At 46.5% G+C, this 25,183-nt stretch overlaps 2 protein-coding genes across 2 annotated transcripts; both read left to right on the forward strand.

Moving 5' to 3' along the window:
* Positions 1–1,464: 1,464 nt before the first annotated feature.
* LOC135907830 (uncharacterized) lies at positions 1,465–12,605 on the forward strand. Its single transcript, XM_065439589.1, has 5 exons — positions 1,465–1,763; positions 1,897–1,996; positions 6,429–6,615; positions 10,999–11,168; positions 12,060–12,605. The coding sequence occupies exons 1-5, from the start codon at positions 1,581–1,583 to the stop codon at positions 12,494–12,496; spliced, it is 1,077 nt and encodes a 358-aa protein (XP_065295661.1). The 5' UTR covers positions 1,465–1,580; the 3' UTR covers positions 12,497–12,605.
* Positions 12,606–14,266: 1,661 nt separating this feature from the next.
* Positions 14,267–24,307, forward strand: LOC135907831 (uncharacterized). Its single transcript, XM_065439590.1, has 5 exons — positions 14,267–14,549; positions 14,682–14,781; positions 18,566–18,758; positions 22,298–22,467; positions 23,782–24,307. The coding sequence occupies exons 1-5, from the start codon at positions 14,364–14,366 to the stop codon at positions 24,198–24,200; spliced, it is 1,068 nt and encodes a 355-aa protein (XP_065295662.1). The 5' UTR covers positions 14,267–14,363; the 3' UTR covers positions 24,201–24,307.
* The last annotated feature ends 876 nt before the right edge of the window (positions 24,308–25,183 follow it).

The following is a 25,183-nucleotide window of genomic DNA, read 5'->3' on the forward strand; positions in this document are numbered from 1 at the left end:
GCAACGGTGATTGATTCGAACCTACGCGAGATCACCAGCGCATCACTACAAGGCTGTACGATAATCGAGGCTGAAGAAGCGGCCGTCGCTCTAGCGGCAGCGGAGGGATATCGTTCTAAACGGTCTTTAACAATCCTTACAGACTCGCAAACAGCGTGCCGCAACTACCTACGCGGCAGAATAGGGCACGGAGCGCTCCGCATACTCCGCACCGGAGACCACATAACAAAACGACAAACAAAAGAAGAACCAATTAGGCATACAATAGTATGGACGCCGGGACACACGGGAGTCGCAGGGAACCAAGAGGCGGACAGGATAGCTCGAGGGCACACTTATTACCGAGCATCCCACGTAGGCGACCTCGAGGAGACCGAACCTGTACCCCAAGACTATTCGGCGATACTAAATTACTACAAGGGCTGCAGAAAGCGGTATCCACCACCGCACAGCTCCCTTAGCAGAGAGGACTCTGTCGCGTTGAGGCAGCTACAAATGGGCTCTTACCCGAACCTACACGTACTCAGCAAAATTTATCCGACACAATACAATGACAAATGCCCCTGGTGCCACGAAACACCCACGCTGTATCACATAACGTGGGCATGCCAGAAGATAGACGTGGCACCCGTTATACCAAACCCGAGTGCGGAACAATGGGAGGGAGTGCTCTCCAGCGATCGCCAGGTCGACCAAGAAGGTCTGATTCGGCGAGCACAACTGGCAGCAGCATCCAGCGGAGCCCTGGACTAAGGGCAACCGACCGTTGTGTTAGAAGATGGACGATTCCATCTGAAGACCGCAGAAGACCAGCGAATCTAGAGCTGATAAAGTTTTTCACTCACTCACTCACTCCTTCTTCGTATAACTTATCTTTCTTTTCTTCACTTTGTCCCTACTACAGCCGGATTCCTGGCCAGTGCACTGCGGTAAATATCTGCAGCGGACTACACACCAAGCGCTAAACGTATCGCCTAGTGTGCGTCTCCCTTTTTCGTGTACGTGTTTCTATAAGTTGGTGCTACTTAAGACCATCCTTAGTGTAAACCAACAAGCCCAGTTTCGCGTTCTATTAAGTTTTATACGACCACAAAGCTGACAATCACGCACACAAAAAAGAACTTGCGCCTCTTCATGATCTACTTCCCGGTTCACCACTTATTCCACTGCAACTGTTTCTCGAAATCCTTTGATAACGCAACTTTAAATCTGTTCTACAGTAATGCCTCTTTCATATTTTACTTCATTTAGTCTGACTGCTCGCTCGCATTTTTTTCCTATTTTTTTTTGTTTTTGCTGGTCTTTCTCATTGTCCTTACTTTTTCCCTTTCACGGTTTTGAATAAGAGTTTACTCTATACTACCTCTTGCCGCCCGATTCCTGGCCTATCCTTCTTAGCCGGCACGTGCCATAAATGTTGATTATCATCATCATCAGCAGCAGCAGCAGCAGCAGCAGCAGCAGCATCATCTTCATCCCCGAGCTCGAGCCAGGAGCCACGCGAAGTACATTCGGCCATCTCGGTATTATTCGAGGAGCAGACACTTGGCAGGCAAAGCCGTTGAGTTCTCTTTGCCGAAATGGCGTTTCGCATCTTCGTCGGCTGCTGCATTTTCGGCGTGGGATGGTACGCGGTGGACAAGGTGCGGCCCGGGCTACTCCCGCAAATCGACGTGGCCGGAAGGATCGCAGCCCTCCGCGGTTCAGCGGTCTCTGCTATCGAGGACAATCAAGGGAAGGACACAAAGGACACCACCATTAAGGCAAGCCGACAGTTTGAAACCGCGAACGCTGTCCAGTTGGAAGCGAATGCGAGCCTTTTAGGGCAAAGCCTGGAAGCGATGACTCGCATCTAATACTTACCCGCCTACCGATGTTCACAAAAATTTTCCGCAGGGAACCGGTGTTGGTGAATCCGGCTCAGCGACTCAAGGCCTCGGGGCACCTGCCGGTTATCTTGGAGTGGAACCTTTGGAGAACATTAATGACATCACCGGTAAGCGTTTACTATCCAAGCCGACTCAGTATAGGCCAAAAAGTAATTGCGCAATCATTTTGGTGTCACCAAAAGGAGGGACTTCAGAATATGTTGTTTTCTGTGACGCATATGTAGACAATTGTTACACTTTCCAAACCGGTAAAAGTAGTGCATATTGAAACCGCAATTTATTGTTTCAATACAAAATAAATACTTATCAAACAAAAACAGTGTACCACGTAATGCATGGTGCACCTATGGTGTCTTTTGGTATCAAACAGTAAGGAATGTTTTCTTTACGCTATCAGGAAGTACATAGCGCAAAATAATGCTTTTGTGGCTCATAACAAAGAGTTGTACAACCATGGCTTTTTTTGGCAACGTCGCACGGGAAGATATTTCTTACTTTTATTCCTAAACTGCCATTGTCTGAGACTCCACTGACTGATAATGAATTGTTTCAGATTTCCTTTCACCTTTAGTTCTCTTATGGCGTGTAGGGAGCGCGCAGTGACCTGTTACATTTGAAGATAGTTTTCCTTAACACTTTCGTGACCGCACCTATTCCCGTCGACAGTATGTTCTCGATGGTACAAGTTCGAATTTTGGTGCTTCTCCGAGCGCTTAGGACAGCTAGCGCCATCGAACAGGTTAAAGAGAGACTATTTTATCAGGTTCAGGTTTGTGTTTCTCTTTTCCACCGTGTAGGGATTTTTAAAGCGCCTGCATGGTCGGGGTGACGAGCGCTCGTTGTTTTCGAGATGGCATTTACGTCGTGCGCATCCGCTCCATGAAAACGGTGAGTTTCGACGGATTCCGACGCATCTGGGCTCGAATTTGTGGATGATAACAGCACCACAAACTCGGAAGACGATTTCGATTCGTCGGACTTCAGTACGGACGACGACAGTGCAGCAAACTGCCGTGGAACATCGACAAGTATCCGCCGGTGAGTTTTGCTTTCTTCTCGGACCATGTCATCGCATCGTAAGGATTTCCGCCGTGTTCTAAGGGTTACAGTTCCTATCTGCAGGGTGGCAATGTCATTCAGACAGGACCACTTGCCGGCGGCCACGCAGAGAGTGGAGTTTTGTATATGAAGACCGCCGGGAGAGGACCTTGGAATCGCGCTCTGGAGTGCTGCGTGGCGGTTCGCAAGAGCCGTCAATTTCTTGTTGTTTTACGCCGCCGAAATCATCAGGGATATATGCAACAACACAAATAAGTATGCGTGGATGCATATTTTCGAGAAGCCCACGTACAGCGAGAGATAGATCGCGGAAGGAAGTCACTCAAGAGGAGATGCTCAAGTTCATCGGACTTCTCGTATACATGGGAATCGTGCAAGTCCCATGCTTGCATTGTTATTGGAGCACATGCAGATTATTCTCTGGGCTTCTTCTGCCTACAGTGATACCAAGGAAATGGTTCAAGGCGTTGCTTGCCTTCCTGAGGGTGTCTGATCCAGGGAAGACGACCGTCGCATCCCATGGCAAGCTTCACCGCATATCCTCTCTGCTTCAGCACATCAACGATTCTTCCACGTTATTTTTTCAACCGCGTCGGAACCTCTCCGTCGGGGAGAAAATGGTGAAATCAAAAGGTCGGTCTCAATTCGCCATTGCAAATGTTACAAATTATGGGTTTTGGCAGATTCGGAAACGGGGTACACTGTTCAGTTCAGCGTCTACACGGGAAAGCGCGCAGAGCCTAGCGTGCAAGGTTTGGCATTCGATGTTGTGACGCGGCTGTGCAAAAATTATCTTGATCAGGGTTGCATCATTTCTTTGGCCAATTCCTACACTTCCACATCTTTGTTAGTTCATTTACTGGAGCGCAAGACACTTCCATGTGGGATAATGTGGAAAGATCGGCGTGGCTTTCTAAGTGAACTCAAAGGCACACAGTGGGAAAAGAAGGCGAAAAGCGAAAAGAGAAGGCAGAGTTCTATGGCTGCGGGAGCAGGATGTTTTGTACTTGCAATGGAAAGACAGGCGGGTTGTGAATATGTCTACCGCGCAGACAGCGAATAAACTCGTCCTTACAAAGCGAAGAAAGAAAGTTGGGAATATGAGGACAGAAGTGTCCGTGAGAAGCCGGTGCTGATCAAGAAATACAATGTGGGCATGCTTGGAGGGGATAAATATGACCAGCTCATCGGATCCTACAACATTCTTATGAAGTCCGTGCGTTGGTGGAAGACACTGTTTTTCCACTGTATCGATATAGCTGTAGTAAATAGCTTTATGATGTTTGACGAGCATCATCAGCAGCATCCAGAAGTCCCAGAATTATCGCGAAGTTCGCACTTCAACCAGTTTGCCTTCAGGTTAGAACTAATCGACCAGCTGCTGGGATATGATGAACCACATTTTGCGGACCCCCCAGTTGCGCCTGTTGTTCCCTCTCGGAGCGCACCTTAGGTTCAACAGCATAAAACACAAAAAAATCTAAAGATATAGAAAGTGTAAACTGTGCTATGAAGAAAGAAAAGTTGCGCAAAAAACAAATCTGCGAAACATGCAGCTAACCTCTGTTTCACTTCATCCAGAAACTGCTTCGCACGGTGGCACGATAGACGACAGTAGGTCTAATGTTTTCTTGTGTACCTGAAGAACTTTTGTAGATACAGAGCTAATATTTGCAGGCTGATTTCATATTGCCCTTTTGTTGAGAATGTATATTTCGATTTTTTTAAATATTATTTTTGTGCAAAGCAGCATTGATGTTTTTATCGATCCTTCTCACTTTTGTTGCAATTTTTTCGTTTTGCTTAATTTTTTCGTACTATTATTAATAAAAATGTTGTTTGAAATTAATACAGCTGGAAAGATAATTTCTTCTTCTACAATTTGATATTATACACTTCAACATGAATCATTTTCTGTGGCAGGAAAAAAAATAATTACCTGACTACCCTAAAACTACCGATTTTCCCGCAGTCACGAAAGTGTTAATGCTAGCATTCAACACGAAAGGCAGTGCGTGAGCTAAGGAGAAAAGCTGGTCTTCGGCCTTCAAAAGACTACGTAAGCGATTATCTTTTTGTGTCTTTTCCTTCGTTTCTTAGTCTTGAATGCACTGAAATATTTCAAGCAGCACTCATCCTTAAAGATGATTCTTTACCCCACTCAAGTTTAAATAAATAGCAGATGACTTGGCCAAATAGGCTGCACCAAACATCCCTCGGCATAATATATAGAGACATGATTGACAGCAAGTGACAAATGCCTCTGTGGAAATCCTAGTTACAGCTTCCACCACGATCTGTGAGATACACATGATAGAGTAAACGCAAACCAAGTCGTACGGAAATCAGGTGTAGCGTTTACTTGTGCAATACGAAAAAAGAATAGCTGCAATGACATCAATGACAACATTCTACTTGAATTGAGCTTTCACCAATGCGTCGAAAAGGGATCATGTCTTGTTGTTATGAGTATTAAGTAAGAAATCAATTGCTTTACAAGACAGCACACTGTGCTTGTAAAGACACCTCTGCCAAGTGCAAAAAAAAAATTTTTGTGGTTATCCCTCTTCGAAAACAACTTCACACTCTGCATTTTTTTTCTTAGCTGGGTGGTCGAATGCCCCGGAGACCCACCTACAGGCTTGCGAGGGGGGATACGCAGAGACCCTGAACTTACATAGAGGAACTAGAATTAGATATCCGCCACCACACAAAGACCTCTCAAAGGAGGAAGCGACCAGCTGGCGCAGACTACAGACAAACTCCTTCCCCAACTTACACGTGCTCAATAAGATGTTTCCGACACAATACAGGGCCACCTGCCCTTGGTGCGGTGCCAAACCTACACTCTACCACTTCACCTGGGAGTGCGAACGCAACAAAGCATTCCACAAACACGAACACCCGAGTGCGGAGCAATGGGAGAGTCGGCTCACCAGCAGCGAGCTCACGGCCCAAAGGGCCCTAGTGCAGCACGCGAGCGATGCAGCGCGACTCAGTTGAGCCCTGGAATAGGGGCCCACCCTTGCTGAAGAGAAGTCTCCAGTCGCCAGCGCCAAGAAGATGAAGACGACGGAGACCTCATAACCGCGAAACTCTCGAAAGACTCAAAAGTTTTCCCTCCCTCCCTCCTCTTACACTTACAAAGATCAAGTTTTTACTCGACCCGCTTTAGCTTGCGAACAGAGAAGGCATTCTCAAGGCCAATGCACTCTTTTAATTTTTATTGTTATTTGGGTGTGCAAAAATATCCTTATTTTCCTTCCCAAGAAGCATTACTTCTCGTAGCAAGAAACAATGTAGTAGTACTCCGAACATGTTTCTAGCGCAAGTTAAAGTTTATCATGTTCAAATAGAATTGTTCGGAATACTCCTGACTAAATTATTATGGCTGCTGCAATCGAGCTACATTTGAACGTCCCGTAACTGGAAGAGCCTCATTGGCGCCCTGTTTTCTTTGCGATTCCTTTCTGGTGGCAGCGCGCGTGTGGTCGAGGGCGCAAACCATTCTTTCCGAACACATGATGGACGCACTGGTGTCCACTGAGTTGCAACACCTTGTCCGAACCACCTGGGCAGCTGTGCAAGACGGGGAGTGGGTGCCAGACGTTGGCTACGACAAGGCATGCATCCTGCTGGCGTCCATACTGTGCCTCAGCATTGCAACGTAGGTTTCCGCCGTGCTATTTTTTCACCATCCTGAATAACGTTTGGCAGGTTGTCTACCATTGATTGATTTATTTATTTATTTATTTATTTATTTATTTATTTATTTATTTATTTATTTATTTATTTATTTATTGACATGCAGAGACAGACAGACCGAGATTGATTCATTGATTGATTGATTGATTGATTGATTGATTGATTGATTGATTGATTGATTGATTGATTGATTGATTGATTGATTGATAGATAGATAGATAGATAGATAGATAGATAGATAGATAGATAGATAGATAGATAGATAGATAGATAGATAGATAGATAGATAGATAGATAGATAGATAGATAGATAGATAGATAGATAGATAGATAGATAGATAGATAGATAGATAGATAGATAGATAGATAGATAGATAGATAGATAGATAGATAGATAGATAGATAGATAGATAGATAGATAGATAGATAGATAGATAGATAGATAGATAGATAGATAGATAGATAGATAGATAGATAGATAGATAGATAGATAGATAGATAGATAGATAGAAAAAGTCCGTCCGTCTTTCTGCGTGATGGGCCGCGGTATTCCTGTTACGCGTGCGTCAGTCACCCGCCGGTTATCCATATAGGCAGTGGTGGCCCGAATCACCTATTATGTGGGGATGACCTCGATAGGGGTTGAAGCACTTTACTAGCGTGTAGGTCGCATAATGGCAGCACACCTGACCGGTAGGTGGCCGGTCGGTGTCCGGCGGCCACTTTAGTCTCCATTCCAATGCCGCGGCACGTGATCTACAACAAGGCCCACTGTGGTTGGACAAAGGGCATTCAGAGACTATTTCAGTAATCTATTGGAACCACTTTTGAGATGAGAACCCGCACATGTAGCCGAGCACAAGGCGGGGGGCATCTGCACTTTAAAAAAAAATATGCGGATACAATGCACTTTTTCGAACCCATTTGAAGCGAACCTTTCGGGAAACGGGTAAAGCAATGCTCTCAATTCGCTCATGTCATTCCAGCCTTTCTGATTTAAGTGAAATTTGCGCGAGGGCATAAGCTGTAGCACGCCTGTGCTACGCAATGCAACAACTCTCGTATTTATTCTTACTTATTGTAAATGTACCGCCCACGTCTTTAGCAGTCACACGTTGTGGATAGGTGTCATATGGAAAGTATCATCGTCATGAACACGTGCCGAACATCTCCAGGAATTAGTTGCGGTTGGCAAAGATGTGCCGCCCGCTTCATGGCCGACCACCCATTTGTCAGTATGTGTCATGGTATGGAGATCATCATTAAGAGGAGGCGATTATATTGATGAGTGAGCTAGCCTTGCCACTATATATGTATACGTGCAATTCTGGCCAATTGGTTATAGCATCAGGCTAAGACTTAGGCCACGGGGTATGCCCCCAATTACATACATGGGGGTGTCAAAAAGTTCCGAGGCCACCTTTTTTTTGTGTAAAAACGCATATGTTTAATGCAACCTATGAAATAGCTCCCTTCTGCTGCAATAAAACACTCCCAGCGTTCCTGCCACTTCGCGAATGTGTCCGTCTTTCTGGAATGTGATGTCTTTCTGCAAGGACTCGAGCACACTAAGGTGAGTCAAGCTTGATCAGGACAATTTGTCCCGTACGGCTACTTTCGAGCTTCGTCTTCGATGTTATAATTAAATTGTTGGGTTATTTGTGCCAAAACCACGATATGATTATGAGACACGCTGTCGTGAGGGACTCCGGAAACTTGGAGAGCCTGGGGCTCTTTAACGTGCACCAAAATCTCGGCTCCATCTAAATGCGGCTGCCGTGGCCGGTATTCGATACCGCGATCTCGAGATTAGCAGCCCCACACCATAGCCACTAAGCAACTACGACGAGTGAGCTTAATGTGGCTAAGGACGAGAAATAAGCGCAAACAAAATCTGACAAGTAGTATCGAAACGATGCTATTTTTGCGAGTAGCTCACATGTGCGGAGTGATCTATAACAAGGTGTATCGTCGTCGTGCAGCATCCAGCTTATTGCCCACCCCTCACCGGGCCGGCTTCCCCCAGATGCCCTGAAACTTGGCAGTGAAACTTGCTCTTAGCCTGGGCCATTCGGGATGAATTTCCTGCGCACAACAGCGTGACTGCCTTCCCCCCCCAAAAGAACGCACAAAAACCATTCACTTTGTGGGGCTGCGGAAATGTATATGCCCTTTTTACGGGGGTGGAAACGTAGGCCTTTTCCACGACGACAACAGTTGCTTTGTCTCGGGGTTGTGCTCGTACATCTAAGTTATTTGTTAAGCTTGACCCTCGGCGTGAGGCAGGTAATTCGTAAGGATTCGCATGCTTATTTTCCTCTCCTAACATGAATGGAAACCCACTTGAATGGTCGCCGTTTTGACACGATTGCTTAAACCAAGTCCACATCGTAGAAAGGTGTTCGACTTCTAACCGTAACAAAGACCTTCCGGGCGTATTTGGAAATTGGCAGGAGCTCTTGGAGCGCTGTATTGCTGTACAAGGAAGCTATTTAGAAGGTGGAAGTATTTATGTGCACATGGGTCAATTGATTTCTCGAAGTTGTGTCACAAGCACTAATTTTTTTAATGTGCCTTTTGGTTTCTGCCACTAGATTGTAAGCTAGCTCTCATCGCAGAAAGACAGGCTGAATTAATCCAGTTTAAAACAGTCACATATCAGAAGCATTGCGTTCAATAAATATTGACCAATAATAAAGCAATTAATACAAGTGTGCACTAGAGCACTTGTAATATAACATTAGACACATGACACGAAATGTTTTTATGTGTCTTTAATTATAGTTTGATCTAGAATGAGGTGCTGAGCACGCATCGTGCTTGACTGTTTAATCCCTTAGACAGTTCTGAACGTGTCGAAACCCGCCAGTCTCATATATTTGCAGCAACTGCCTGTCAGCATGCCACTCATGATAAACAGTTGAACACAGCATTCTTCGACAGGTCACTACAAATCTACAAGGCCAGCAGTACGGCTTTGACCCAGCCAGTGCGTAAATAACGAAGAAACTTTGGGCCAATACAGAACACTCTTTGACGTTTACAGGAGGGCCGAACGAATGACTGAATGCCATGCTGAGTCGAACAGCTTAAACTGCGCCAGTTACACCAGGTGGTACAATAAACTTGGCGACGTTTGTGAATTTCTGCGGGAGAAAAATTATCCTGACCAAAGCTTTAGTACAAATAAGTAAAATGCAATGCTCGCTTTACGGGGCCTGCTCGTGCGAACAAACAACGCTCACTACTCGGTTCGCCAATAAAGCAGTAAGTTCTGGCAGCCCGCATCGTCAGGAACTTTAGCCAACCGTAACAGACCGAGACAACTAGAAAGAACATGCCGAGGAACGAAGTTACAAAAGAATGGCCGAAATTACGCACTTTCCAAGAGCACGGGATGGTATTACGTTTCCCACATTGTAATATCAAAAGACCAGATACCCATCGCATTCGCAAATACCGCAGGATGATGCGTCCGATGGCTTCGGGAATTCCGCCCCGGCAGCTCCACTTACAAAAACCCTGGATTACTCTGCAAATGAGTACGCCGTCCCATAAATATGCCATTTTTCTCCGAATACAGCTGCAGCTGATTATTTACCTAGCCATGTAACGGGTACTCGCAAGGTAAATAATTGAAACATAATGTTGCTCACGGACACAAGTGCTTTTGTTCTGTAGCATCCCCGTACTCTCGGACGTGGTCACGCAGGCGTCACCACCCTTATATAGACGCATACCTTGAAATGTTGGCACTCATTTGTGCCGCTGCTCCAACAAAGTAGTTTCACCGGCAAAGCAAGGCTCCATGAGAGGATCAAAGAGTCTAACGACCTCGTGCTGCAGGCTCAGCCGGAACAAGAAGCAAAACGTTAAACGCGGCTGCTTCAACGAAGCGCGTGATCCTCTGAGTTTTTAGCTGTCTGACGTAAATAAGTAAATACCTAGAAAAAGAAACTCCTCTTTCATATATTTTCCTCCAAAGCAGTCCCATTCGCATGCATATCATCTTTGGTCCACATAGAATATAGGCAAAGTACCGGCAAGAAGGTCGAACGAAGGAAGAGCCCCTGCACAATCCACATAGGCTATGTTTCCCTTACTCAGTCGAACATATGTGCAACAAAACTAATAAGTCACTCAGTCAAACAGCCAATCAATAAATCAATAAATCAAGCTATCTATTCAACGATTTCCTCAACACATAATACGGACAGGGGGTCTTAGGCCAGCTGTTCAGCTGGACTAAGAGTGTACTATTTAGGCAATATATTAAGTGGTACATTTAGGTACTCTTCAATTACTCGCGTTGCTGGTTCACCCGAATCAAAAATTATTGGCACAGGTGGTGTTGTAAAAGTGGCCCAAAGAAAACCACAAGCAATGCCGACACATCGCCAGCGAACCCCATTCATGGCACGGCTGTCGACTGGAAATCCAACTTCAGCATGTCCGATATGGCTCGTCTAAACATTCACGGTTATCGACATGAAGGCGGCTACATCTACCCGAGAGGTGAGCACTATAACGGTCACTACGAGAGTTAATTAGCTCCCGAGAATCCACTCACCGAACAAATTTACCTGGACGTAAAGGGTTTTTCGGAATGGCCTTCGTCTAGGAGAATGTTTCATGATAGCGATCAGCCCTTTAACTTAGGCAATCGTTGCTCGAACGCGGTACTCACCTAAAATATTCAAACAAAAAAGTCTTTAGCAAGAGCTGAGCCGTTTACAAACATCAAGCTCTAAATGTCTATACTTCTGTAGCCTCAAAATCGAGCCTCATTTTCTAGTGGAGGCATCGATTCCTATGCACTCTGAATCTCTTTCTACACAACTGCCACAATGTAAATGAAAAACTTCGGCGAAAATGGGTTAAACTTTAGAGGTGAAAATGATGTGGCACAAATGTTCCTGAGCGCCGCCTGTATACCTTCGGTTGAGCTGCTGTGTCGACATCCCTTCGTCTCGCTTTTTTTTAATCATGCTATTCTTCGTCAGTAAGGGATACTAATTTACTCTGCATATGGTACTTTTGACAATGTTACTGTACATTACTGATCAGAGCTTTCCACGAAATTTTAGTAAGCGGGAGATCCCAATCTCGCTCCTCACAAGTTTATCCAAGTGTAACTTTCGTATGAGCGTAACGTCCATCAGCGTAGGCACATCGGTGATGAAGATTGTTTCTGCTGCCGTGTAGCGCATTTAGTAGCGTTCCAGATCGGTTCCACCTCGCAAGTGGAGCATATTTGCAAAAACGCTACGCTTAATGTATGAAAGCCATGTGGAATGTGATTAGGGGTGTAGTGCGACTGTTGTTCAGCACTCCACAGAAAATAGTTGCAATATGAATAAAGTCCTCATATTATTTTTTTTATCTCTCTCTTCCATTTGACCCCAGGAATAGCAGCCGCCCAGTTGTCGAAGGAAGATGCGGCGGCCGCGGTGATTCAGCACTGGGCGCGCACGGAGTTCAAGCGCTGGCGTCTGGACCGCGCGTCATCTCGGTCCAGCGTCGACACTCCGCCGCCGGACAGTCGGCGCTGGACCGACGAAGACTACGGCGCCGTTGTCAGCACGGTGCTCGAAGATTCCAGTGTGAGCGCCGACGCACTGGGGCCTCCAGGAGGCGAGCGTTGCCCCGGCAACGAGCGTCCCCCCGAGAAACGCCTCTCGGAAAGGAAATACGAAGGCGGCGATGACGCGGAATCGCGTCCAGATATTCGCTGCCGCCGGGGGCTCTCGCTTTCCTCGGCGAAGCTCTCCAAGGCTGTACTGAGGCTGAAGTCACCCGCAGTCCAGCACACTGCAAAGGGCCCGGCATCCACGCCACCTTGAACATAGTGGCCACGTGGTAGAAGTTTTAGGTATTTTTACTGGTCGATTAAGGGGCCACAGAGGAACAAAATTCTGACACCTAAAATATGACCTATCAGTTAAAACGGAACACTTGTCCTCTTTTTGTGCGTATGTGTGAGCGTGTGTGTGCGTGCGTGCATGCGTGTGTATAAGAAGGTTCGCAGGGGGTGGTTACTTTGCCTTATACACTGAAGTACATTCTGATTTTCTACCCTTGCTTTGAAGAAAGTTCAACACATTGCAAAATGGAAGCCAAAAAACTGGTTCACCGGTGCATCGAGGAAAGAATGGGCGTGAAGAAATGCTGCCAAACAGTGCAGTTGTTGTCCTGACGGAGGCAAACCCTCTCGTCGATATGGCTTCAGCCTGGGGTTTTCCTTGTTGTGCCCGTGTTTATCATGCAGCCTCATTTTTTGTGCGCGCTGGCATCCTTTCTTGCATAATTCGAGATTTTTGCGCTAGTGTCTATTCTCCCATTCATGCCTGATGGTACTGTGTAGCGTATGAACCGGCTTGTAGAAAGTATTCCGGTTCTGTTTTACAGGGTGAATAAGTTTATATGTGGCGGGCACACCTCTTCGGCACGGAACTGATTAGCTAGTTCTTTATATGCGCTAATGATATGGTTGCAGGAAGAAAGCAGGCCCACAACTGTAAAGCGTATATTTACAACTGGTGTATATGGCATTCGGGCAACTGCCAGACTTCGTCTTCGTCTAGTCTAAATCAACTTCTTCCTTTCCTTCACCGTACCATCACCATCCCGGCGCGGCAGCTCCGTCCCGGTGCAAGTTATAAAGCCTCACTTAATGTGGGGACATAGGGATTGAGCCTGGCGACGTGGACAACATCGCTGGTGACGTTGGGAGGCACTGAAGGCTGACCGACTGGGGCGATCTCATATGTTACGTCGGACAGTTGGCGTAAGATCTGGTACGAACCAGAATAACGGGAAAGTAGTTTTTCCGACAAGCCGACGCGACGTGAAGGCGTCCAGAGAAGGACAAGGGAACCAGGTGAAAAATGGTGGTCTCGGTGCCGAAGGTCGTAGCGTCGCTTTTGAGTAGCTTGCGAGGCTGTGAGGCGATGACGGGCGACATCTCGGGCCTGGGCGGCTAAGTCAATAGCATCGCGAGCGTAACCAGTGCTGGGTGATTGTACTGCGGAAGGTAGCAACGTGTCAAAGGGCAAGGTGGGGTCACGGCCATACAAAAGGTAAAATGCTGAAAATCCGGCAGTGTCGTGGCGGGTCGAGTTGTATGTGAAAGTGATGTACGGCAAAGCGACGTCCCAGTCGCGGTGATTGTCGGAACCCTACATGGCCAGCTTTTAAGTTAGTGTGCGGTTGAGTCGCTCGGTGAGGCCGTTCGTTTCAGGGTGGTACGCGGTAGCAACCTGGTGTTGTGTAGAACAGCAGCAGAGCAGATCATCGATGACCTTCGATAGAAAGTAGCGGCCGCGGTAACAACTGGCGTGGGGCGCCGTGGTGCAGGATGACGTCGGCTGCTGCGTATGGCGCGGCAGCCGACCTGCCTTATGCAGGTCGGCTGCCGAGCCATAAGCCTGCCTTATGTAAGTCAACCAAGCCGAACTATTGCGCCTTGCTCTTTACTCATTCAAGCATGAACCAACTAGCCCAAGCAAGAGTTTTACTTATCCACTTTACTTGGTACGTGCCATAAATGTGGACCATCATCATCATCATCATCGTCGTCGTCGTCGTCATCATCATCATCATCATCCCCGAGCTCGAGCCAGGTGCCACGCGAAGAACATTCGGTCATCTCGGCATTATTTGACGAGCCGGCGCTTGACAGGCAAAGCTGCCGAGTTCTACGTGCCTCAAATGGCGCTTCGCATCTTCGCCGGCTTCTGCGTTTTCGGCGTGGGTTGGTACGCGGTGGACAAAGTGGCGCCCGGATGGCTTCCGCAAATCGGTGTCGCCAGCAAAATCCCAATAACCGTCTGCAGTTCAGGGGCCTCTGCCATCGCGGACAGGGAAGGGAAGGACACAAAGGACACCGCCATCGAGGCAAGCCGACATTTTGAAACCGCGAATGCCGTCCAGTAGCAAGCGAACGCGAGCCTTTTCGGGAAAGGCTGGCAGTGATGACCCGCGTGTAATACGTGCCGGGCGACCGATGTTCACAAAAATTATCCGCAGGGTGCCGGCACTGGTGAACCCGGCTCAGCGACTCAAGGCCACGAGGCACCCGCCGGTGATCTTGGAGCGGGATCTTTCGACTACATTGATGTCATCGCCGGTAAGCGTTTACTATCTGACCGGTCTCAGCATAAGGCAAAAATAATTGTAAGAGCATTTTAGTTTCAATAAAGGGAGAGATTGCAAAATATGTAGTTTTCTGTTGCACATAAGAAGAAAATTATTACACTTCCCGCTTATACTAAGGACAAAAGTGTTTCTTCGGCCTTCTAAGGACAATGTAAGCGATCACGCTTTTCTGTGTTTTCCTTTGTTTCTTATCTTTATTTGCAATGAACTATTCAAAAGAGCAATCATTTTTATCCACGATTCCTTACCGCAGTCCAATTCAAATAACTAGCAGATTTCCCGGGCGAATATGCTGTATAAACATCTCTCGGGCGTAAAATAAAGAAATAATAATAGCAGGAAGTGAAAGATGGCTCGGTTGAAATCCTAGTTACAGCTTTGACCACAATCTTCGATATACAACTGATATTGACTACAGTTAACGCGAACCGAGTCTAATCGAGATCAGGTGTTGCTTTTAGTCATAACGGAACATGAAAACTAGGTGGCTGCAATCACATCAAAGACCATATTCTACCTCTATTGTGCTTCCGATTATTCGTTGAAAAAGGTTTGTCCACTCATTCTTATGAGTACTCAGTAACAAGTGAATTGTTTTACAAGACAACGCACTGTATTTGGAGAGACCACCTTGCCAACGAGAATGATAATTTTTTTCTGTGTCTAACGCTCTTGTTTGAAAACAACTTCGCGCCCTGCATTTTTTACCATTTACCAAACTTAAGCTTTGTTCTACCCGCTTTTGCTCCCAAACACATACTGCAGTCTGACGGCCAAGTCACTCTTTTCGTTTTTATTTGGCGCACAAGCGTGACTGACCAGCTCATGTAATCGGCGATGTTTGTCAGAAGCTGTGAAGCAAGCGAATGAGGAACGCGCCTGGGCCTCCGTGCTGGCACCGGTTTGTCTGCAAACTTAGTCTGCACATTTAATTAGCACTATGGGCAGCTACAACGCAGGAATTTGAGGATAAAAATCGTTGACTGTCCCTCATACTCTTCAAATTCTAACATAAAGGCTGACATGCGTATGCCTGAAATTGTGTGGCAGAAACGTTTATATTATGATATCAAAAAAAAAAGATTTATAAAGTACGAACCCCGCTTACTATTCGAGAATACGTTGAGCGTGCATTCGGAGGTGGTTACCCGCGGCACTATACTGCACTCTGTTATGGGGGGTGCTCCCCCTTACCAGCATGCTTTACCCTTTCGCGAAAACGAACCGGTACTTCAAGCGCCAGTTCCTCAAGCAACGCGTTTTAAATCCCGCGCTGCGCCCCACACCGTCTCTGATGCTGCAACCAGAGGAGCAGAGTTTCAATGACAGCGTCTCAAATCGCTAACTGTCATGAGGGAACCATGCGAAAACGCTCCGCTTACCATCCTGGCACCATGCGGTACTGAATGGTACTACCCTGCCAGCGGTACCACCATACTGTCCACGGCGCGTTTGTACGCGGTCACTAAAAGGACACTACAGGCAATTATTAGGTAAAGCTAAAGTGATAGATTAGTGCTCGAGCATCTCTAAGGCGTGAATATTATCGCGAACAAAGCCTCAATAATCGGAAAATTGAGGTAAATTGAATTTTTTTTAATATTTTAATATTTGGTGTTTTACGTGCCAAAACCACTTTCTGATAATGAGGCACGCCGTAGTGGAGGACTCCGGAAATTTTGACCAACTGGGGTTCTTTAACGTGCGCCTAAATCTAAGCACACGGGTGTTTTCGCATTTCGCCCCCATCGAAATGCGGCCGCCGTGGCCGGGATTCGATCCCGCGACCTCGTGCTCAGCAGCCCAACACCATAGCCACTGAGCAACCACAGCGGGTATAGAGGTAAATGCAGGACACGATTATAGACTCCCTCGTTACATTGAAGTATCTGTCTGATGACGAAAGCACTCCTCAGTTAGGACTCATTCACACCGGTGACTTGAGAAGGTCGCGCGACCATTTGCGACTCGCGACTCAAAAGCGACCGAAGGCGACTGATGTTTACACCGGCAAGCCCTGCTGAACGCGACCTGCAAGTCGCAATCCCGACGATTACCGTTCTCAACGAGAACTCTCGGAATCTATGGTGGCGTGCACTTTGTATTTGCCGCGACGCGGGAGGCGGCCGGATGTAGACACATGAAAGATCACTTCCGGTGTGCCGCTGATTGGTTTATCAGTTTTGCGACCACAGTCGCGCGACTGACAAATCGAGCAGCGAGCGACTGACCCAAAATGGTCGCTTTTCGAGAAAAGCGACCATTTGCGATTGGTCGCTTTGCGACCAACTTGGTCGTGCGACCACTGTCAGTGACCGGTGTGAATGACCCTTTAAATTCTGTCGGTAGTACTCCCTCATTGGTGGCAAAAAACATTATTGTATTATATAACAAGGCGAAATCACATGCTACTTGTCCAGTTCTATTCCAGAAAAAAAAAATCAATTTGCCCTTGGCGTCGAAGCGGGTGGTCGAAAGGTTTAGTTTTCGCTCGGCTCCGCGCCGCCCATGCTTTCACGATTCAGCAGTTTCGTTGTCACGTAGAGCTGCGCTGGTTTTGCTGCGCTGGTTTTGCTGGCTCGCGAAACTCGCCTAAACTGCATGTAGTGGAGTATTCAACTTCGGCGATATGCCCTTGCGCCAACAAACACCACACATTCATTCATTCATTCATTCATTCATTCATTCATTCATTCATTCATTCATTCATTCATTCATTCCATGTGACATCGTGGGATGGCCGAGTGGTCTACGCCAATCGACCGAAAAGCAGCTGCAGCGACTAATCCACCTTTCTGTCTTGGCTCGATGCCGCCGGCAGTCGGGCACCATTTTACTCACCGATGGCAGTAAAGGGCGGCGATGGCCCATGCAACGTCACCACTCCCCCGGTGTGGTGGCGGAAGATTCGAATTGCGAAAAGGCTATTCAGATCCTTCAGATGCAATTTTCTCGTAAACTAAGTCTTTTCTTGGCACGATACAAGCATTGTGAAGTATCTGGATTGGTATTTAAACAGTCATAGTTGCCTTTAGTGTCCCTTTAACTTGAAGGCAATCTTTGGGGGCCCAGTCTAGGTGGGCCGACGGCTCGTAGCTTTCCGTGCGCTTGCTTCTCACCGATCAGTTTACGTTGAAGTGATAGAACGAGTATCACTTCGTTCGCTGCTGATGCCACCATTGCTCAGGCCAGCGTTCTGACAGTGAGTGTTCGCGGTCATCGAGTCTGACGTGTTCCCGTTTGTCTGTGCGCGCTTACACCACGCCGCGTAACTTAAATAGTGACCGAATGTTTACGATGGGGCCTTCTACTCCTTGTAGCTGCTGCGTAAGGCGCAGCCGCGCGAGCCCTGTCTTCATACGATCTGTGATGCGGTCAGCGTAGGCGTCTAGGCGCACCGAGAGCCGGTAGTGTGTGTTCTACAGCACCCATATGCTTGCGCGTCATCTGCGTTCACGAAGTTAAACGTCGCTGTAACTTTTTATTGAAACATCTAAAAATATCTTAGTTTATTTCCCTTGGGACATTGCCTTTTGCAACACCCTGGTGAAATTTCGAAAGGCCAAAACAATACGCAAGGTAATAGTACTCTGAAATATTTCTGGCGCAAGGTAAAGTTATTGCTATACATGCGGGTTTTTTTCAGTACACTATTTCTTGACATTTACATGGCTTATATATTCTAAGTACATATGAACGTTCCGAAATTGGAAGATTGTCGTTGGCGCCCTGTTTTCTTTATGTTTCATTTCCAGTGGCAGTGCGCGCTTGGTTAAGGGCAGTAGCTATTCTGCCAGGGCACATGTTCGACGCACTGGTCTCCATTGACTTGGAACGTCATCTCCGAGCCACCCTGACAGCTGTGAAAGACGTGGAATGGGTATCAGACGTTGGCTTCTACAAGGCATGCCTCCTGCTGGCGTCCATACCGTGCTTCGTCATTGCAGCGTACGTTTCCTCCGTGCTTTTTTCTCACGATCACGAAACACAATATATTTGTTACCTATCATTGATTGATTGATTGATTGATTGATTGATTGATTGATTGATTGATTGATTGATTGATTGATTGATTGATTGATTGATTGATTGATTGATTGATTGATTGATTGATTGATATCGCTTTCCCGCCCATCGGCTAAGTTCAAAGTGTAGATAGATAGATAGATAGATAGATAGATAGATAGATAGATAGATAGATAGATAGATAGATAGATAGATAGATAGATAGATAGATAGATAGATAGATAGATAGATAGATAGATAGATAGATAGATAGATAGATAGATAGATAGATAGATAGATAGATAGATAGATAGATAGATAGATAGATAGATAGATAGATAGATAGATAGATAGATAGATAGATAGATAGATAGATAGATAGATAGATAGATAGATAGATAGATAGATAGATAGATAGATAGCGAAGTGTGGCGCAACTGCCTCGCTAATCCGGAGATCGCTAGAGACAGCGCGTGGCTTACGCGTGGGAGCAATTCACAGAAGCAGCTGCAAACAGACATCCGCTACAACAGCGCTTTGGTTTCATATATAGCATCGTTGGACGCGCTTGCCGCGCGTCATCGGTGAACAGACGATGCACGCTACGCTGGCGCGATCTAGTAGCCATCGTCGCCGCAGCGCGGCACTACGCATTTCTTGTCACGCTTTTACCATTCCTTCTTACTCCACTTGGCGCCCCATGTTTTCACTGTATAGCCTCCTCCTCCGCTGTCCTCCTCACGTTCTCTTCCCTTTCCACCTCCCACTCATTCTTTCATCCTTTGCGCTGTTCGTTCACTCGGTTACGCCGACGACGGCGCCGAGTCACACCGACGTTCAGCACAGGAACGCTTAAGCTTAGCGCTTGAGGGTTGCGCTCTAAAATGCTGTAGCGTTAGCACTTTAGAATGCAGTGAAGTGCTGCCCGTCGCCGCGCATCGCATTCTCAACAAAACGCAAAAAAAAATTATTAAATAGCAACAACGTTTTACGAAGGCAGGATATCTGAGCCACCTGCGGCGGGGCTTGAAGTGATGGTGCTTCGCAGCGCAATTGCCTTGCTGCGGGCGTATACATTATTCTGGGAGCCGAAATTTTTTCTACAGTCAAAGACAGCTGGGGTATTTTTAACCTGGTCTGTGTAATCTTCCTGTGCCAGTTCAATCTGGTACTACGTGTAAAACAATAAAAACAATGGTATATGTTGAATGTCTGGCTAACTGTAGGAGAGTCTTGAATGATGGCAAACTTGCAATACGCCCATGTTACGTTTAAACGCTTTGACAATGGGCATTCTCAAGCCCTCGTCTGTAAAGCGTGGCGCTCTCAAGGAAAGTTATCACGCGTAAAATAAGCACCACCTCAATTTTTACAACCAGGCTTGCGACGCAGGGCTTGGTACAATAAATGTGATTCCCATCAGAGGTGTTTCACCGAGCGCCTACAGCAATGAAGTCCCTAATAATATTTGGTGAAATAAATATGGACAGAACAACCACTGTAAGACACAAATGTGGGAACTAGGTTGTAACATATACGTGCATACTGAATTATTAGTTTCGTAACACCTACATCTAATCGAGTGCGGGATTACGGACTACATCTGCGGCGAAAATCACTGACGATGTAGATAACATTTTCACGAGGAGCCACTTTGGATGGAAGTGGAGTATCACGTATCGTATGGATTGTTCTTGGCCAATCTAGAAATCTTTATAGTCAATCTAGACAATATATGCGTTATATATATATATATATATATATATATATATATATATATATAAACGATAATTGTCATGTATTGGAATTGTATAAATGGAACACTTGTAATAGCACAACTCATACATGACAAAAAATTTCCTTACCTCTTTTTATTTATTTTGCTCTCGAATAAAGAGCGGGGCGCGCACAGTTCTTGACTATTTAATACATTAGACAAGTTCGAAACGTGGCAAAATTCGCCACGTTGACATATTTGCAGCAACTGCCTGTCAGCATGTCATTCGAGAATAACAGTTCTGCATGCTTCAATAGGTCACGGGAAACCTACAAGGCCATCAACTAGGCTTTGACCCATCCAATGCGCAAGTAAAGAAGACATAAAATGCCAGCGCGGAAAACTAGCTAACAGGAAGTGCGACCGAATTTTTGAATGTCACGTTCAGATAAAAGATTTTTGCGGCGCCTGTTAGCACGAGTGGTACAATATACTTGGTGTAGTACGTTCGTGAATTTACACGGAAGAAAAATTCTGGCGAGTACAGCTTTAGTACACCGTTGAAGGAAATACAATTGTTGCTTACGCCGTGCGAACCAACATCGCTCATTACTTAGTTCTCAAACAAAGCACTAAACTGCGGTCGTGTATGACGTCGTTAAATGTTGTCAACCATAACAACCGAAGATTGAGAGAAAATAAATTGTGTAAATAGCGAAGCTTAGAACGACAGAAAGCTGAGCTAGTTGGTAAGGATTCATTATGCAAAAAAGGGGAGGCGTGCAGACAGGAAACAAAAAGGAGAGAAGTGGACAACACAAACACACAAAGAGGCGTTCGTGCTGTCCACTTCTCTTGTGTCCTGTCTGCAGGCCTCACCTTTTCTGCATAATAAATAGCGAAATAACAAAGAACATCCGAAACACGCGCTATTTTTTCCTGAGCACAGCCACCGCTTATGAGCACCTAGTCTCGTGACCGACACTCACAAATAAAATCATTGACAGATGGTGGAGCTCATGGAGGCAAGGTTTCTTGTTCGATAGAAACCCGCTACGGGCTGAAGTGGTGACGCTGCATGAAGAGTCACGCTGCAGACATGATTTTATTGACTTATACCTTGAAATTTTCGCACGGGTTAGTGCCACTGCTTCAATGCTGTAGTTTTATAGGTGAAGCAAGCATCCATGGAAATATGAAAGGTCTAACGGCCTCATATCTGTAACAGGCTTGTCTGTAACAGAAATCAGTTATTCAATCAATCAAATAGTCCATTAAAGAAGCATCAATTAGTTAATCAATCAATCAATCAATCAATCAATATTTAGTTTCTGGTAAAGATATATACAAAAAGAGGGGTCTGTAAAAAAAGATATCAGGACCCATTCCACCCTGTGAAGGTCGTTGGACAGCGAAGCTGTGGGCGGACCGCCACCTACAATATTGCGACGAGATAAACAGCAAACATTGGCAGACGTTCATCTTATTATCGTGATACACTGGTTAGTGTGATTTATGGGGCTACGAGCCGTTGCACTTTTTTCCTTGCTTAGGGAGGTGTGAGCCACTGGTCGCACTTCTTTGTCCGCGGACGCGATTGTGCCGTTGGGTGGTGGCGGTAAACAGCTTTGCTGTAAAATCTGACTAGTCAGCTGCTTAGCTGACCTGAGAGTGTACTCTTCGAATACTATATCGAGCGTTGCACTAAAGTATTGTTTCATGGCTCTGTGTGGGTGACTTATCAAAACTAAAACCCTTTGTCCAGGTGGTGTTGTAAAAGGGGCTCTAAAGATACCCCAAGCGACGCCGACACATCGCCGGGGAACTCCAGCCAAGCCACGGCTGTCGGCTGGAAATCCAAGTTCAGCATGTCCGATATGGCGCATCAAAACATTCACAGTTATCGCCATGAAGGTGGCTACATCTACCCGGGAGGTGAGCTCTATAACGGCCACTACGAAAGTTGATTAGCCCCCCAGAATCCACTCACGCAACATTTATCTTGACATAGAAGGTTTTTCGGAATGGCCTTCGTCTGGGAGGCCGCGATTCGTGATAACGATCAGCCCGTTCACTGGGCAATCGCTAATCCGATGGTCAAGCTCAAACGAAGCACTCACCTAAAATGATCATGCAAAACAGATATCTTTATGAAAATAAAAGCTCAGTCATTTAGAATGATGCAGCAATAAAAACTTAGGCCTGTAGCCTCCAACTCGAGCCTCATGTTCCACTCTGAGGCTTGCATTCCTACACTTTGAATCTCGTTCCACATAACTGCCACAAGATAATAAAAAAACTTCAGCACATAACTTACATATTATAAACGAAATCTATGTATATCAAATGTTCTAGAGCGCCGCCACTATCTTCGGTTGAGCCATTTCCCACTGTTGCGTGGAGAATATTTCGTTCTTGTTTTGAATCACGATATTCTTCGTCAGTTTGCAATACCAACTCGCCCTGCGTACATCTTGCGAATGTTACCGTATAACACTGATAGACCGTTTCACGTAAATTTCATCGAGCGGGACACGCTAATCTCGTTATACACAAGTTCAACCAACTAGAACATCCATAAATAGAGTTTCGACCAGCGTCGGCTTTCCGGTGAAGTAGCTTGTTTCTGCTGCTGTGTAGCACTTCTAATCGCCAGCCAATTAAGTTCCACCGCGTGAGTGAAACATACTTGGAAAAAATGTTGCACCTAAAGTATAGTATTCGTATATCGATACTATGTGGAGCAAGATTAAGAGTATAGTTCGCCCACCACTGCTGAGCAATAACACTGCGGAGCCGGGCTAAAATGCTCATGCTTTCACCAAAGCGGATGGGCAGCTGGACGCCGCGCGCCAAGCAAACCTGCAACATGGTCACCGACCCGCAAATCGAGTCTTTCGCTGCAGCTGCCCGCGAGTTCACGAAGCGATTTACTAACAACCCGTTCGGTTTTGTTTATGCGGTTCGCGAATGCATGTCATTTACGGCGAACTTGCGCAGTGCCCCGGTGCGTACAATGCAGTGTATCCGGGCTTTGTCCCCGGTGGCGAGTCATTCGACAACTTTCGCTTGTGTGGCAATTGTCCAGGATCCCTGTGCAGTGGTATAGGGCGCCGCTGACGGCTACTTGCAACCTAATTCTTCAAGTACAGTAAGCGTGCAAGAGCTTCTGTGAACACGCGTTTCACTTGCGTGTTCTACACATTCCTCTGAATTAGGTATCCACCGTGCTTTTTCAATTCGTCACAGGATTAGAAGCCACCCAGTTGTCGAGGGAAGATGCGGCGGCGGCGGTGATTCAGCGCTGGGCGCGCACCGAGTTCAAGCGCTGGCGTCTACAGCGCACGTCATCTCGGTCCAGCATCGACACTCCGCCGCCGAACAGCCAGCGCTGGATCGACCGAGACTACGGCGCCGTGTTCAGCACGGTGCTCGAAGATGCCAGTGTGAGCGCCGACGCTCTGGGACCTCCAGGAGGCGAGCGTCGCTCCGAGAAACGCCCCTCGGAAAGGAAATCCGAGGGCACCGATGACGCAGAAACGCGTCCAGATATTCGCTGCCGAAAGGGGCTCTCGCTTTCTTCCGCTAAGTTGTCCAAGGCTGTGCTGAGGCTGAAGTCGCCCGAAGTCAAGCGCTCTTTAAACCTCCGGGCAACCGCGCCACCTTGAACATAGTGGCCTCACGGTATAGAGCTTTTACGTGTTTTAGCTATTGGATAAAGGGGCCTCCCGCACATCACATCAATATTCTGAGAACAAAAACGTGCCTTGTCAGTTAAAAAGGAACGCTTGTCCTGTCATTTCATGTGTGTGTGTGTGTGTGTGTGTGCGCGCGCGTGTGTGTGTGTGTGTGTGTGTGTGTGTGTGTGTGTGTTTGTGTGTGTTTGTGTGTGTGTGTGTGTTTGTGTGTGTGCGTGCGTGCGTGCGTGCGTGTGCGCCTGCGTGTTTGTGTGTGTGTGTTTGTGTGTTTGTTGTATCCTTGCTTTGAATAAAGTTCAACACACTACAAAATCTACACAAAATTGCGTTGACAGGAAGGTCGAGAAAGGAGTGGGCGTGACAAATGCGTTTTATTCATGCTGGCGGGCTTTCTTTCGCAATTGAGAGTAAAAAAAAATCGAGAGACAGACATAGACAAAAAGACAGGAAGGCGGCTGGGCTCGAGCTGCCTTCCGTTCTCTTAGTTTATGTCTGCCTCTCGATTTTTGCTACATTTACGTTTGCTGGCATTCTCCTAGTATAACCATATACCCACTAGCCCTACAAGCCACACTCATGTGTGCTATACTGTCTGCTATCCTATACCCTCCTTTCATGGATGGTGCGTCTGTGTAGCATAAGCCGGATTCGAGTATGTATTCCGGTTCTGGTTCATATTCTGCATAATTTTATATGTGAAGGGCACACCTTTACGGCAGGAAAAGGTTTAGCTGATTCGTTATATGCGCGAATGTCATATGAACTCTTGTTCTTCATCATCATCAGCAGCAGCAGCAGCAGCCTGATTACGCCCACTGCAGGGCAAAAGCCTCTCCCATACTTCTCCAACAACCCCGGTCATGTACTAATTGTGGCCATGTCGTCCCTGCAAACTTCTTAATCTCATCCGCCCACCTAACTTTCTGCCGCCTCCTGCTACGCTTCCCTTCCCT

Source organism: Dermacentor albipictus, chromosome 6, assembly GCF_038994185.2.
Source record: "Dermacentor albipictus isolate Rhodes 1998 colony chromosome 6, USDA_Dalb.pri_finalv2, whole genome shotgun sequence".
In the NCBI taxonomy this organism is placed as follows: Eukaryota; Metazoa; Arthropoda; class Arachnida; order Ixodida; family Ixodidae; genus Dermacentor; species Dermacentor albipictus.